The 14,310-nt window shown below is 41.7% G+C and overlaps 1 protein-coding gene across 1 annotated transcript; it reads left to right on the forward strand.

The window, feature by feature from the left end:
- The first annotated feature begins 110 nt into the window (after positions 1-110).
- On the forward strand, positions 111-10,514 carry A4gnt (alpha-1,4-N-acetylglucosaminyltransferase). The gene is made up of 3 exons (XM_006975138.4): positions 111-237; positions 1,205-1,679; positions 7,042-10,514. Exons 2-3 carry the CDS (start codon positions 1,269-1,271, stop codon positions 7,654-7,656), a joined length of 1,026 nt encoding a protein of 341 aa, XP_006975200.3. The 5' UTR covers positions 111-237; positions 1,205-1,268; the 3' UTR covers positions 7,657-10,514.
- The last annotated feature ends 3,796 nt before the right edge of the window (positions 10,515-14,310 follow it).

The raw sequence follows: 14,310 nt of genomic DNA on the forward strand, positions 1-14,310 counted from the left end.
GTGAACTCCTATTATCCCCACATACCTACTTTCAGGGTGATGGGGAGGAGCTTAGTGAAGGGAGGAGCTTCCTGGGGAGTTCTTAGGTTTATTCTTCATCTTCTGCCAATGATTTACTTTCCTCTGTGTGGTTGAATTGGAAGACTGGGCAGTGAGTTGTGAGAATGTATACAGGAAAAACGTGTCCTCACTTCTAGGATCTCAGATACTGGTGAACTGCAAGTCTCTGGTTGGAAAGTAAGTTCTGGGCTCCCGGATTTGCGTTTTTTGAAAGAGTTTTTGTAGAAGGCAAAATATGGGCCTTTTAGGAATTGAGATTCCTGCTGTCTTGGAGTCAGCTTGAGTTCAAGTTCCCTTCTGCAGGGAGGGAGCCACTGTGGTGAACTGGGGCCTGGACTTTGGTGGTAGATGATTCAGGTTGGACTCACTGCTCCAATGCTTGCAAACGATGTTCACAATGTCACCCTCTAACTTTCAGTTTAGACCTTTGGTTAATTTTCTTCTGAATTCTGTTAATTTTTGAACATATTATATTCAGTTTTCTTCATCTATGGTCATAGTTTGGGAAACTGGTGACACTTTGGCCTCTTGTAATATTTATAATTAGTGATTTTTTTCTTTTTGTTTCATTGACTTGGTTAGAATTGTTAGAATAATATTGACTAGTAAGAGTGATGATGGGCATTTTACCATAATCGAGCTTTATTGGAACATTTTGTGTGAAGAAGGCTGATTGCTATATATTATAATCTATATATTATTACCTATATTATCCTTATATTATCATCTATCTATTCCCATCTATATACTATCTATATGTTATCATTTATGTATTGTTCTGGCAGGCACTATTTATCAGATTAAGAAAGTTTTCTTGTAATTTTTAAAAAAATCATGACTATGAGTCAAAATTTCCTACATTCTCGACCTCTATTGAATCAGAACTGTGAGGTGATTGCTTTCTGTTTCTTCTGTTAATAGTATATATTAAATTATATTAATTAATAGCATATATTAATTAGTATTTTATAGTATTTATTATTATTAATAATATATAGTAAATTAATTGTTTTCCTATATAAATCTAAATCTAAGATGAATTTTTTAAATATTGCCAGGTTTGACCATATTTCACTTGGGTCTTCTTTCATCTTAAATGATAAGTGATATTCTTACTTGTTTTCTTGCATGCTGCCTCTATTAGGATCACCAGGGTGAATTCTGATGAACTGTGTTGCTTAAAGAAGAGGCTGGGAGAGCTGGAGGACATGCTGAGGGAACTCCATCTCTCCCTGTCGCTGGTCCTGGTGTTTGCCTGTGGCCTGCTATACCGGCTCACCCTGAGGTCCCAATGCTTCTTTGCCTGTCTACCTCTCTTCACATCTCCTCCGGGGCAGGAAGGCCTCTTAAGCAGTGGACGAAGCATTGTGTTCATAGAAACTTCTGAAAGAGTGGAGCCACCTCCGCTGGTCTCCTGTGCTGTGGAGTCTGCTGCCAAAATCTACCCGGAACAGCCGGTCATCTTCTTTATGAAAAGGCTCAGCAATGCCACACAGCTGAACTCGAACACCAGCTACCCAGCTTTCTCCCTGCTCTCAGCCATAGATAATGTTTTCTTTGTCCCTTTGGACATGAAACAACTGTTTGAAGACACACCTTTGTTTTCATGGTACACCAAAGTAAGTGTTCAAAGCATTGAGAAAGTCTGTGTTGGGAAGGAGAAACAGAACCTGCAAGATAATGGGTCCAATGCACTCACCGTAGACAGGTAAACTGAGTACAGGGCCTCAACAAAGAGTCAAGTCCAGCACTCAGAGTAATGGATTGGAATTCTGATTCAGATAAATGGGAGACACATCAGTCCCGTTAGGTGACTGGGCTGGTTTCCTTTGCATCCAGGCTTATTTCTTTGAGTCTCTTTGGTGTTTTGGAGGCTCTTCTTAACTGAATAAATTTTTAAAATCCTTTTTAGAAACATGGAACACTTATTTTTCATTATAATTTAAAGCCTATCTATGTTAAATCTTTTCAACACCAGAGGTAGAAACCAAGCAATATTTGAAGTGAAATGATGTAGGTTGAAAATTCAGCAAGGATGAGTGGCATGATGCTCCACGAGATTGGGTTGTGGCAAGATATGATTGAGAAGCCCCTGAAACTCCTAGGGATCCAATAATTCTCCTCTTAGAAGGTGCACATTTGGGTAATGCTTAAGAGAATTAGAGTACAGTTACTCAAGATTCCATTAGACAGGGCTTAACTGAGCTTTTTTTGTTTGTTTTTTTGTTTTTATTGACGTCTTATAGGAAGTATAAGACAACATGGAATGAAAGCCTCCTTTCCATTATAATGTAATTATAATGATTTCAGCTATGCAGCTACCTCCAGCACTAAAAAGAAGAGAGGAAGCCTTCATGGGGCACACACCAGCAATCCTATTACTTGGGAGGTAGAGGTAGCGAGATCAGAATTTAAAGTCATCTTTGGCGTTATAGTAGCTTGTAGGCCAGCCTGGGCTACCTGACACTTTGTCTCAAAAAACAAAGAATTCTAAAAAACAGACAATTAAGTCCCACAAACAAACAAACACTAAAGAAATCAAACAACTATTACAACAGATGTTTGAATATGATTGAAATAGAAGTAACTTTAAAAATTTTTAACTTCATGTTCTTTTTTTTTTTTTTTTTCTAGACAGGGTTTCTCTGTGTAGCTTTGCGCCTTTCCTGGAACTCATTTTGGAGACCAGGCTGGCCTCGAACTCACAGAGATCCGCCTGGCTCTGCCTCCCGAGTGCTGGGATTAAAGGCGTGGGCCACCACCACCTGGCTTCTTTTTCTTATTAAGACAGTATTTCTCTGTGTAACAGCTCTGGCTGTCTTGAAACTTGCTTTGTAGACCAGGCTAACTTCAAACTCACAAAGATCCACCTGCCTCTGCTCTCTGAGTGCTGGAACTAAAGGCATGTGCCACCACCGCCTGGCTAAGAAAATTATTTTTAAAAACAGAAATAATTTAAAAGTTGGTGTCGCCGGGCGTGGTGGCGCACGCCTTTAATCCCAGCACTTGGGAGGCAGAGGCAGGCGGATCTCTGTGAGTTCGAGGCCAGCCTGGACTACCAAGTGAGCTCCAGGAAAGGCGCAAAGCTACGCAGAGAAACCCTGTCTCGAAAAAAAAAAACCAAAAAAAAAAAAAAAAAAAGTTGGTGTCATAGCATTTGCCTTCCATGTGAAGTTCTACCTAAATTCTCATCCACCCTGGACCAAATGTCCGCGAATATTTAAGCTTTGTGAGCCAAGTGGCAAAAGAGAGGTATTGTATCTGCTGCTGTGTTGGTTTACAAGGGCTCCTTTAACAAATGATCTCAGACCTGGTGAACCTGGTGACTGACAGCAGCAGACATTTATGCTCTCAGCTCTGGAAGCCACAGTCACAGCAGGATCTGTAGGGTAGGACTGTTTCTTATGCCTTAACAGCTTCTGGTGGCCAAGCTGTTCCTTGGCTTGTAGCCCATCAATCTATTGCTGTCTCCTTCTTTAAACTCCCTTTACCTCTGTGTGCCTAGAGTCTCTGTCCACCCCATTCTTTAAATGACATCTGTGATATTTTCAAGGACTCATCAGCATAATCCAGGATCATCACCCCATCTCAATATCATTGACTTAATTCTATCTGCAAACAGCCTCTCCCCAAACTTACAGGTTTCCAGAAATTAGGACCTGACATCTTTGGGCGGTCATTGTTTAGCCCATTATAGCACATTCATAAAAAGAGAAGAAATCCCTCCCCTCCCCTGCCCTGTCTTGCCTCATTAGAGGGGTTCTGGTGTGTTGGTGTGGTTGGCAGGCTTGAATCTAGTTGCTATCATTTGGAAACATTTGTCAAACTAAACTGTAACCCAGAGTGGACACTTTCAGTAGATTAGGCTGGCAGGGACTGGGATTGAAGGCAGCTTCTGGGGTCCGTAGTATCACTTAGGGCTCCAGTGACTTTTAGATGGCAAAGTCCCATCTGTTATAAGAGCCCAGAAATGTCAATTTGGGACTGGTCAGGAGGAAGTGGATAAATTCAAACACATTAAGTGTCCATATGTTAGTCTTGGCAGTTGCCAGGAGCAGAGTTCCTGGAAAGTGAGTATCACTGTCCCAGGAGTAACAGGGTATGTAACAGGCCAGGAAGGCAGGTGCCAGGAATAGACGGGACAGACAGTTTGGTCCATGTCTCTGAGGATGCCCCAGGACTGCACAACTTTTCCCATACCTGAACTAGACTATTCTTACCTAAATTGTACTTTGCTCATTGGAAAAAGAAATATCAAAGCATGTTATTTTGGGAGATGCTGTACACTACTTCTTTTTCTTACAGATGAATCACTCAATAAGAATATTAAAACCTCATTATGGTTCTGAACAAAGGAAACTTTAGCCCTACTTAGAACTCTTTTTTAGTGTGATACATAGATAACTTCTTGGAATCAAAATCCTTTGGGACAAAGCTTGGGTTGTGCTAAGATGGATCTAGTTTTTACATGTTAGATTTTAGGAGCAAAGTGGGTCCTGAGATGCAGAGCCTTTAAGTGCCTGCTCCATCTGAGTCTGCAGGGTTCTGTGCTGGGGTGTGTAACTACAGCGTTCATACCATGATACCCTTGAGGGAACTGGGCCAATACATGTTCTGTCCCAGCTGGGCCTCCAAAGGAGATAGATTGGGGGGCACATGTTAGAGAGGATCCATGGTGCCATCATTTCCTAAGGACCCCTGGGTTTGCTATATGAACCATACAAGTAGTTGTAGCTCTTGAAGATGTCCAGAACCAGCATGGGCATTGTCCTCAGACCTCCTTCTGCTGCTCACCCCATATCAGGTGGATGGCAGGCTAATGCTCCCACCCAGGCAGGGTTCCTCTTCTGCTTTCCTAAGGCTTTTGATGTTCTGTGTCTCTTAGTTCAGTCAGAACCCTGAATTTCCCAGGTTATACTGATTTTTATCAAAACGTAGTTTCTTTTGAATGAGTGGCTATCTGAAGACAAGTTGCTCAGATTCAATTCAACCCATACTTGAGGACAAATGATGAAGCATCTTGATCCTTCAGTTTCTCATTTGAAAGATAGAATGACCACGAACCTCATCTTTGAGGATTTGTGTATATTATCAAGTGCTTAGAATGATCATTGATATATGCTAGGTGTTAACTGTTTCTGTAAATGATGGGATAACTTTCGGCAACTGAGGCTTTTTTTTTTTTTTTTTACAAAGTTCTTGTTAACTTGCTTTTGTTCTTCATAGTAGAATTTTAACAACTCTCTCTCTTTTTTTTCTTCGAGACAGGGTTTCTCTGTGTAGTTTTGGTGCCTATCCTGGATCTTGCTCTGTAGGTCAGGCTGGCCTCAAACTCACAGAGATTCACCTGACTCTGCCCTCCCACACACTGGGATTAAAGGCATGTGCCACCACGGCCCGGCTCATTTTTTTTTTTTTTTAATCAAAACCAAAGGTCTTTGCTTAATCTTTTACTCAATATATTTAAATTGAGAAAGACTTTTTGTTGTTGTTGTTGTTGTTTTTCAAGACAGGGTTTCTCTGTGTAGCTTTGCGCCTTTCCTGGAACTCACTTGGTAGCTCAGGCTGGCCTCGAACTCACAGAGATCCTCCTGACTCTGCCTCCCAGGTGCTGGGATTAAAGGTGTGCGCCACCACCGCCTGGCCTGTTTTTTTTTTTTTTTTTTAATTCAAAATCTTACCATCCCCAAAGGAACACTATGAGTTATACTGATTTATTCCTCTGGGCTCCTCTTCTGTTTTGCTTGATTTTAGCATTTACAGTTATTCTTTCCTACCCATCTACCCATCAGCAAAGGCTGACCTGTTTTTATCTGGAATATGGACCTTGATTCACTTCTCTCACCCCCACCAGATTATTACCCTGATCCAAGTCTGTGTGACCTCAATAAGCTCCTAGCCTGCTTCTTTGCCTGTCTCCATCAATTCCGGCCATTGCCCCAGATTCTTGTCCACACAGCAGCCAAAATGACCCTTGGAAAACCCATTCAGATTACATGGCTCCTTTCTGTTCAACCTGCCAAATAATTTCAAATCTTGATCTCATTCTACATGATCTCTCCCTTTCCCATACTCTGCTTTGTCCTCATTGCCTGCCCCTCTCCCTCCTTCATCCTGCTTCTGCCTCACAGTCAGTATGCTTCTGCCTTGGGGCCCTTGCACTTGCCGACTGCTCCAACTTAGCATTTTCTCCCGGATGTTTTCACAGGGCACCCATCTATTACATTCAAGTTTCTGCTGGAGCCTAATATAACATTGTGCACTCTCTCACCCCTTTATAGTCCCCTCACCTAGTATTTTATTCCCTTCATAGTCCTTATCAACACCCAATGCAGTATATATTTGTTTATTGTCGATCTCCTCCCAGTGGGGATTTTTCCTGTTCGTTCATTGCTATGCTTTCAGTAATTTCACAGTGCTTGGTGCATAGTAAGTGAGTCCTCAGTGAACTTCATTAAGGGACCTCCCAAGCAAACAAAGGCATGCATTCAAGCAGTCTCAGATTCTTTTTCTTTCCCCCAATTTCTCAACTAGTGTATTAGTTTTTTGAGTTTCCTAGCTTGTTTTCATTTTTCACTGTATTTTGATTTTTTTTAAATATCAATCTTGAACATTTCGAGGATTTAAAAAAAATCCATGAAACACAGTTTCATGTTTGTGGTATTGTCACCCACATGGAAGATTGATTCACACTGTTCATTGTGAAATTCCTGCTGAATTTTGCCTCTATCTTTCCACTGCTTTGATGAAAGAGAACCCATATTTTGAAATCTTCAATAACTGCTAAAAATATTTGCATTGATACTAATTGCTGTAAACTCTTTACTTCAAGGAAAATTGGGGGTGTGTGTGTGTGTGTGAAGGTAAATTGAGAAATTTATGAAGTTTTGCTTGCAGTCAAATAGATTTTGGGGAATCTACCTTGTGGTCCTTCCTAGCCACCCTTACTGCTTTCAGGCTCATTTGTACCTGTTCCCATAGGTCAACAGCAGTACTGAGAAACACTGGCTCCATGTCAGCTCAGATGCATCCCGCCTGGCTATCATCTGGAAATACGGTGGCATCTACATGGACACTGATGTCATCTCCATCAGGCCCATCCCCGAAGAGAACTTCTTGGCAGCCCAGGGTTCCCGGCACTCCAGTAACGGTGTATTTGGGTTTCTCCCCCACCACCCCTTTCTGTGGGCCTGCATGGAGAACTTTGTTGAGCACTATAACTCAGGCATTTGGGGCAACCAAGGTCCCAATTTGATGACAAGGATGTTAAGGGTGTGGTGCAGACTTAAAGACTTCCAAGAGCTGGGTGACCTGAAGTGTCTGAATATTTCCTTCCTTCATCCCCAGAGATTTTACCCTATCCCCTATCCGGAGTGGAGGCGCTACTATCAAGTGTGGGACACAGAGCCGAGCTTCAACGACTCCTATGCACTACATTTGTGGAACTACATGAATAAAGAGGGCAGGACTGTGGTTAGGGGAAGCAACACCCTGGTGGAAAATCTCTATCGAAAGCACTGTCCTGAGACTTACAGGGCTCTGATTCAAGGTGCGGACGGGGAAGTGTCCAGAAAGCCAGGTACAGGTAACACATAGAGGGCTACTGCTGCTGTGGGAAACTAGACACTTCCAGGCTGCCCCACTCTCCACTGTCTCTAGAGGCTAGGACTTATCCACATCTTCAGGATTAACTTTCTCTGGTAATAATACATGCTTCAAAAGAAAAGTGGCTGTAAACGTAGAACATATTTATCCTTCATGGAACAGCAAGTCTGAAGGCAGATAATTTAAGGACAGGTATATTAATAGTGGCCATTGGAAGCCCAGGCTTGAATCTTTTGGATTGTTGTCCTAGCATCTGTAGACCATGTTCCAAGTGGCTGCTGGACCTCCAGCCCATCATCTGGTTATTCCAGACACTAGGATGACAGAAGGAGGAAAGAAAATGCATTACATAAAGACTTTATGCAAGTACTGTATAAGTGCAAATACCGTGTATCCTTGCATCTCCCTGGCTAGATTGTAGCTGCAAGAGAGGCTGGTAGTTAGCTAATAGGTATGTTTATGTTCTGTTCTATTTAATATTGTAAGATTAATTTTAACACCTGTCAGAATGAAAGGGACATGGCTGTTATTGTCATTGTTTTGATTTTTGAGACAGGGTCTCACTATGCAGTTCTGGCTGTCCTGGAACTCTCTATGTAGACCAGGATAGTGTCCAACTCACAGAGATCTACCTGCCTCCCACTCCTGAGTGCTAGGATTCAAAGCATGTGGCATCATACTCAGCCTTGACTTTGACATCTGTATTAATCCATTTTTTTGCCACTATAACAAAATACTGGAACTGGGAAATTTATTAAGAAAAGAAGTTTATTTATCTCAGACATTTGGAGGCTGAGATCCTGACTCAGATGACTCTTTCTATTTGGTCTCTAGTGAAGCCCTCATGGAGGATGGTATCACAGTGACAGGACACATATGCAAGAGGTCACATGGTGAGTCAGGAAGCCAGAAAAGTTGTAGGAGCCAAGTCCCTTGCAACTCTCCCCGTGAGAGGGGCCAGAGGGAAGGTCTTGCTGTGTATCCCAGGCTGCCCTAAACTCTCAGTCCTTTTTCCTAAGCCTCAGAGGGCTGGGATTACAAGTGTGTGCCACCATGGCCAGCTCAGACTTCCTCTTTTTGTAAGAACTAACTGGAATCCCATCAAAAGTATATTTATTCCTTCTGATGATGGAACACTCCCATGACCTCATTGCATTGCACTTCTTCTCAAGTGTTCTGTTTCCTCTCAACGTTGCCACACTGGAGACTGAATTTAAAACACATGAGCCCATGTGTAAACTACATCAGTGTTCACCAATCCATTAAGTCAGTAGATATTAATTGATCTTTCTGAGTACCAAGAACTAATTTAGGGGCCAAAGATGCAGGTGAACCAATCAATCTTGGTCCCAGCACATGTGTCCTAATTACTAGTCTCCTCCCATCCCCAGCCTGCCTTCCCCACAGTGTCCCTTTTCAATGTACACATTTATCCTACCCCAGCCTTTGCATAAGAGCAAATGATAAACTCAAGCTTTTTTTTTTTGAGACAGGGTTTCTCTGTGTAGCTTTGCGCCTTTCCTGGAACTCACTTGGTAGCCCAGGCTGGCCTTGAACTCACTGAGATCCGCCTGCCTCTGCCTCCCGAGTGCTGGGATTAAAGGTGTGTGCCACCATCGCCCGGCCAAAACTCAAGCTTTTTAAAGCTGCTTCCTCCACAGATTCAGATGAAAACTGACTTCCTCCAAGCATCACGTTGTACACCATAATAAGCACATGTAATTTTCTAATTTTTCAATTAAAATACAAATGAATTCACTTCTGCTTCTCAGGAGGCATGAAAATTGATATCATTATTTTTTTCTGTAAGCAGTTATCAGCCAAGTATTTCTAGAAATTTCATCTTGGTTGTTTACTTTATAGAAAAATTTACACTTTTTTTCAAACACAAAATTATGATGTCTTATGAAACTCTACATCCATCTGTTGCCTTTCATTGTTAAATTTCCCTCTTCAAGAATCATGGCTCTGATAGTCTTATTTAAAAAAAAAATGGTGAGATGGCTCACTGGGCAAAAGTGTTTGCTGTCAAACCTGATGACCTGAATATGAGCCTTGGAACCCACATGATAGAAGGAGAGAACCAATTCCTGCCAGCTGACCTCTGACCTCCACATCTGTGCTGTGGTGTACATGTACACACACACACACACACACACACACACACACACACACACACACACACACAGTAAAGAAACCAAACAACCCAAAACATTCACAAGTCCTGTGTCCTGCCTCAGGTTTATTTATTCCATTACTTGCTGGGTTTTCTGATATCTGACTCCCCACTACCGCATGATGATGCCCTCTCTTTGTGTCCCTGAGACAGTGAACTCAGGTGTTCAATGTTTCACAGATAAGAATTCCCGTTAGCCCTGCTGGGGAGGAGCAGGTTGGCTCTTATTGCTGTATATGAAGAATGCTCTCCAGACATCCCCGAACACAAAAGTTTGAGGGACTTGAGTAAAAACACTTTAAACTTCTCAGAAATATATAGTGTTTCCAGTGAGACCAAATAGGTCAACGACAGTGTCATACATATTTCTTTGTGCTGGGTTGTACTTGTATGGATTTTTTTTTTTTGAGTCAATAATGACAATTTGATGTTTAGAAAGTCCTTTGTTTTGCAGTAAAATGAGTTTTTGATTAGTAAATGTGGAAAATGAATTAATAACTTATGTAGGGAGTATCATTTGTATGGTAAAAAGAATGACTTTAAAACACGTGTAGTGGTTCTGAGGAAAATGGGGCAATGTAATTTCCTGGTTCATTTTGGAAAGGTCAATTGTTACCCTTCATTTTTTATGTTGAGGTATTTTTATTGGTTTGTAACCACTCTGTATGTTAAGAACTCTAATATATTTTATTATGCTGCAATTTTTTCAGTCTGTTCCTTTTTTGATTTCGCTATTTAAATTAAAAATTATTCTTTGGTAATTTCACATAGGAATATAATGCATTTATATGATATCTACCCTCTGGTGTCCCCCTCTAACTCCTCATGTCTTCTTCCTCCTCCTCTTCTTCTTCCTTTTCTACCCACTGAGTCCACTTAGTGCTGCCTGTATGTACATGACTGTAGGGCACCAGCCACTGACACATGGGTGACCTGCCACAGGCCATACTGCTGAAGGAAGCTGACTCTCCCCATCTCGGTATCCACCAACTGACAGTAGATCCTCAGATAAAGGCAGGACTGCATGGATCCCTTCCTTCTCCCACTGGAGTGTTGATCAGGTTGATCTTATGCAGTCTTGGATCAGGACCTCCAGCTCCTGTGGACTCCTGAGAGCTTTGGTCCCATTATGTCCAGAAGACATTAGGTCACAGCAATCCTCACAGACCTCTGGCTCTTCAAATCTTTCCATTTCCTCTTCTGTGATATTTCCTGAGCCTTGGCAGTAGGGAGCCATGATATATATGTCACATTTAGGAATGAATATCCAATGGTCACTTATTTTCTGTATTTTGACTAGCTTGGAGTCTTTGTATTAACTGCTATCTGCATAATACATTTATCTGATGAGTCTATGGATATAAGGATAAGTATTTAAGTTGGGTGAAGGTAGTGCATACCTTGAATCCTAACACTGAGGTGGCAGAGGTGGGTGGATCTCTGTGAGGTTGTAGGGCAGCCTGCCTGGTCTACATATTGAGTTTCAGGTCATATAGGGCTAAATAGTAAGACCCTATCTTCAAAAAATAAAAAAGGATTAAGTATTTTATTTAAAAGTCAATTTGATACTGTGACCCTTTAGCAAAATAACAGTAGTAGGGTGTTACTTCTTAGCCAAATTTGCAGTGCCAGGCATGAGTTCCCTCCTCTGGGGTGTACCTCTTCTTTCCTCTTCCTCCTCTAAATTTCTCCTTCTATTTATTCACTCTGCCTGCCAGCTCTACCTACCCTTTCTCTTGCCTTGCTATTGACTGTTCAGCTCTTTATTAGACCATCAGGTGTTTCAGACAGGCACAGTAACACAGCTTCACAGACTTAAAGAAATGCAACATAAAAGAATTCGACACATCTTTGCATCATAAACAGATGTTCCACAGCATAAACAAATGTAACACATCTTAAAATAATATTCTACAACAATTTCTGAATTATTGGTGTGGTCTCCTTAATGATGCTGGCACAGGGGTTTTGATGTGGGGGTCTAAGACAGTACATCTTTATTTTTAGTAACTTTAAAAATATTTATTTATTTTATTGGCATTTTGTTTACATGTATGTCTGTGTGAGGGTGTCGGATTCTCTGGAACTGGAGTTTCAGACAATTGTGAGCTGCCATGTGGTTGCTTGGAATTGAAACCGGAATCTCTGGAAGAGCAGCCAGTGCTCTTAACCATTGAGCCATCTCTCTAGACCTTTTATTAATTAATTAATTATTTATTTTTTTTTCAAGAAAGGGTTTCTTTGTGTAGCCCTGGCTGTCCCAGAACTTGCTCTGTAGATCAGGCTCTCCTCAAACTCATAGAGATCTACCTGCCTCTGCCTCTGAAGTCCTAGGATCAAAGGTGTATGCCAACTTTTAACATTGTTATTCTTTACAATTATGAATATAGCCTATGAGGCATAGCAGTATTTATAGCATTGGGCCAGCCCAGGTTGTTTTTAAAATCATAGCTACTTTCATATTGTGTTAAAGTCACACATATATTGAGAGATTGTTTACACTCTTAGAAATCTAGATCAGTGGTCCTCAACCTTCCTAATGCTGTGACCCTTTAGTACAGTTTCTCATGTTGTGGTGACCTCAACCATAAAATTATTTTTGTTGCTACTTCATAACTGTAATTTTGCTATTGTTATGAATTATAATTTCAATATTGGATATGCAGGATATCTGATATGTGACCCCTGTGAAAGGGTTGTTAACCCCAAAAGGGTTGCAACTCACAGGTTGAGAACCACTATTCTAGACCAAATACATTTCATGAATTAAATGCTATGTATACAAAGCTGCTTTCCAACTGGGAAAAATGAATTTCCTCCTAAAAGACAGGAGTTCCAGGCAGGTGTCATTGAGATAGGTCTGTCCTGATCCCATCATCTTCTCTGCCAGCTGAGTGGCAGATCAGTCAGCCAACTAGCTGATCCTGGCTAGGCTTCTTTCAATCTGTATTTCCATTGTTCTTTCAGAAGACACTTGTTTTCCTGAGAAAAGAGGTCTCCTCTGGAAGGGTAAGACTTCCTTCAAAGTGACATTTTCAGGGAGAGAGCTAGAGTGTAGGCTCCATACGAGGAAGAGTCCCCCTCAGGTCCAGCCAACTCCAGACATGTGAGTGTGTAGACCTATTGCTGCCAGAGTCTCAGATTTTTCAAGAGAGATGACCAAACTAGGTTTTGGGGTAAATTCTCCCTCTGACCATCTGCCTCCGTATCTCTGCATCAGCACTATGTAAACTCAACAAAGCACTTTTGCCCTAAAGAAACCCCATGGGCCATCTGTGGCCACCATGCTAGAGGGTAGGATGGATGCTGGCTTCTCTGCTCTAATGCCAGCAATTTTATGGGCTGCGCAGGCATTTCCTTCTGTTTCCTGAGGTTCTTGTGTGAGGTGTAGGACAGGGAACATCTATGACAAGGTCTAAGCTGGATCAAGTGCGGAAGTATGACTTTGGGTTGAGGAGGTAATGGACTGCAAGGCAAGGTGGAAACCACAGATATTGAAAACCATTCTTCTCCTTTTCAGTCAACAGTCATATCAAGTTTGCTTTAGCAAAGGAGGGCACCAAATTATACATGGGGAAACTGAGGCTGGTGGAAATCACACACAGAAATGCACATATGGGTAGCTTTGGCTCCTTTATGTAAACTTTGAGGATTACAATGAAAAGACAGCTAAACCAATAGCCAAGAATGTTCAGTGTGAGCCTGGAAAGACACACCATGGATTGCCCTGGCCTGAGCTGAGCCTAGAGATATCTTAGCTAACTGGGTGCTCATTTACAACCCTGCTAATTAGAGTTTATTTTTTTTTTCTACTTTACAGCTAAGAAAAGTGAAGGTCAGAGAGGTTACCGTGACTTTCTTGAGGTTACACAGTTTGGGGATGAGGATATGGATTTGTCTTTGATTTCAAAGCCTGGACACTTTGCTCCCGGCTAGGGCGGGGGTTCCCAGTCAGAAGGGAGGAAAAGCAAGATTTCCCATAAGAGGATGTAGCTTATATTCTTATTTGTTCCTTGTCTCTGATCATCATTTCCCCTTACATTAAAAAATTTGTGGCAAGATCTCCCCCCCCCTCTCTATATATATACACACACAATTAAGGTTTGCTGTTTTAGCCATTTTTAGTGTAAATTTCAGGACATTAAACTTTCATATTGTCATGTACACATCACTGCTGGCATGCCTGGAAGTTGCTCACCATTCCCCAAGTAAAACTCTGCACTCATCAAGAGCAACTCTATGTCTCATCTCTACAGATCCCGGCAATCACTCTCCTACTTTCTGTCTCTATGAATTTGATTCCTTTTGGTTATGTCCTGTATGGTGGTTCAAATGAAAATGACCCCCATGGGCCCATAGGGAATGGCATTATTAGGAGGTGTGTGTAGCCTTGTTGAAGCAGGTATGGCCTCTCTGCAGGAAGTGTGCCACTGGGGGTGGGCTTTGAGGTGTCAGAAGCTCAAGCCAGG

Source organism: Peromyscus maniculatus, chromosome 7 (assembly GCF_049852395.1).
Source record: "Peromyscus maniculatus bairdii isolate BWxNUB_F1_BW_parent chromosome 7, HU_Pman_BW_mat_3.1, whole genome shotgun sequence".
Taxonomy (NCBI): Eukaryota; Metazoa; Chordata; class Mammalia; order Rodentia; family Cricetidae; genus Peromyscus; species Peromyscus maniculatus.

Bases quoted from the DNA above. Each gene is read 5' to 3' on its own strand.
- A4gnt (XM_006975138.4), top strand. From the start codon at position 1,269: ATGCTGAGGGAACTCCATCTCTCCCTGTCGCTGGTCCTGGTGTTTGCC. The intron at 1,680-7,041 runs GTAAGTGTTCAA...CTGTTCCCATAG, and splicing joins TGTTTTCATGGTACACCAAA to GTCAACAGCAGTACTGAGAA.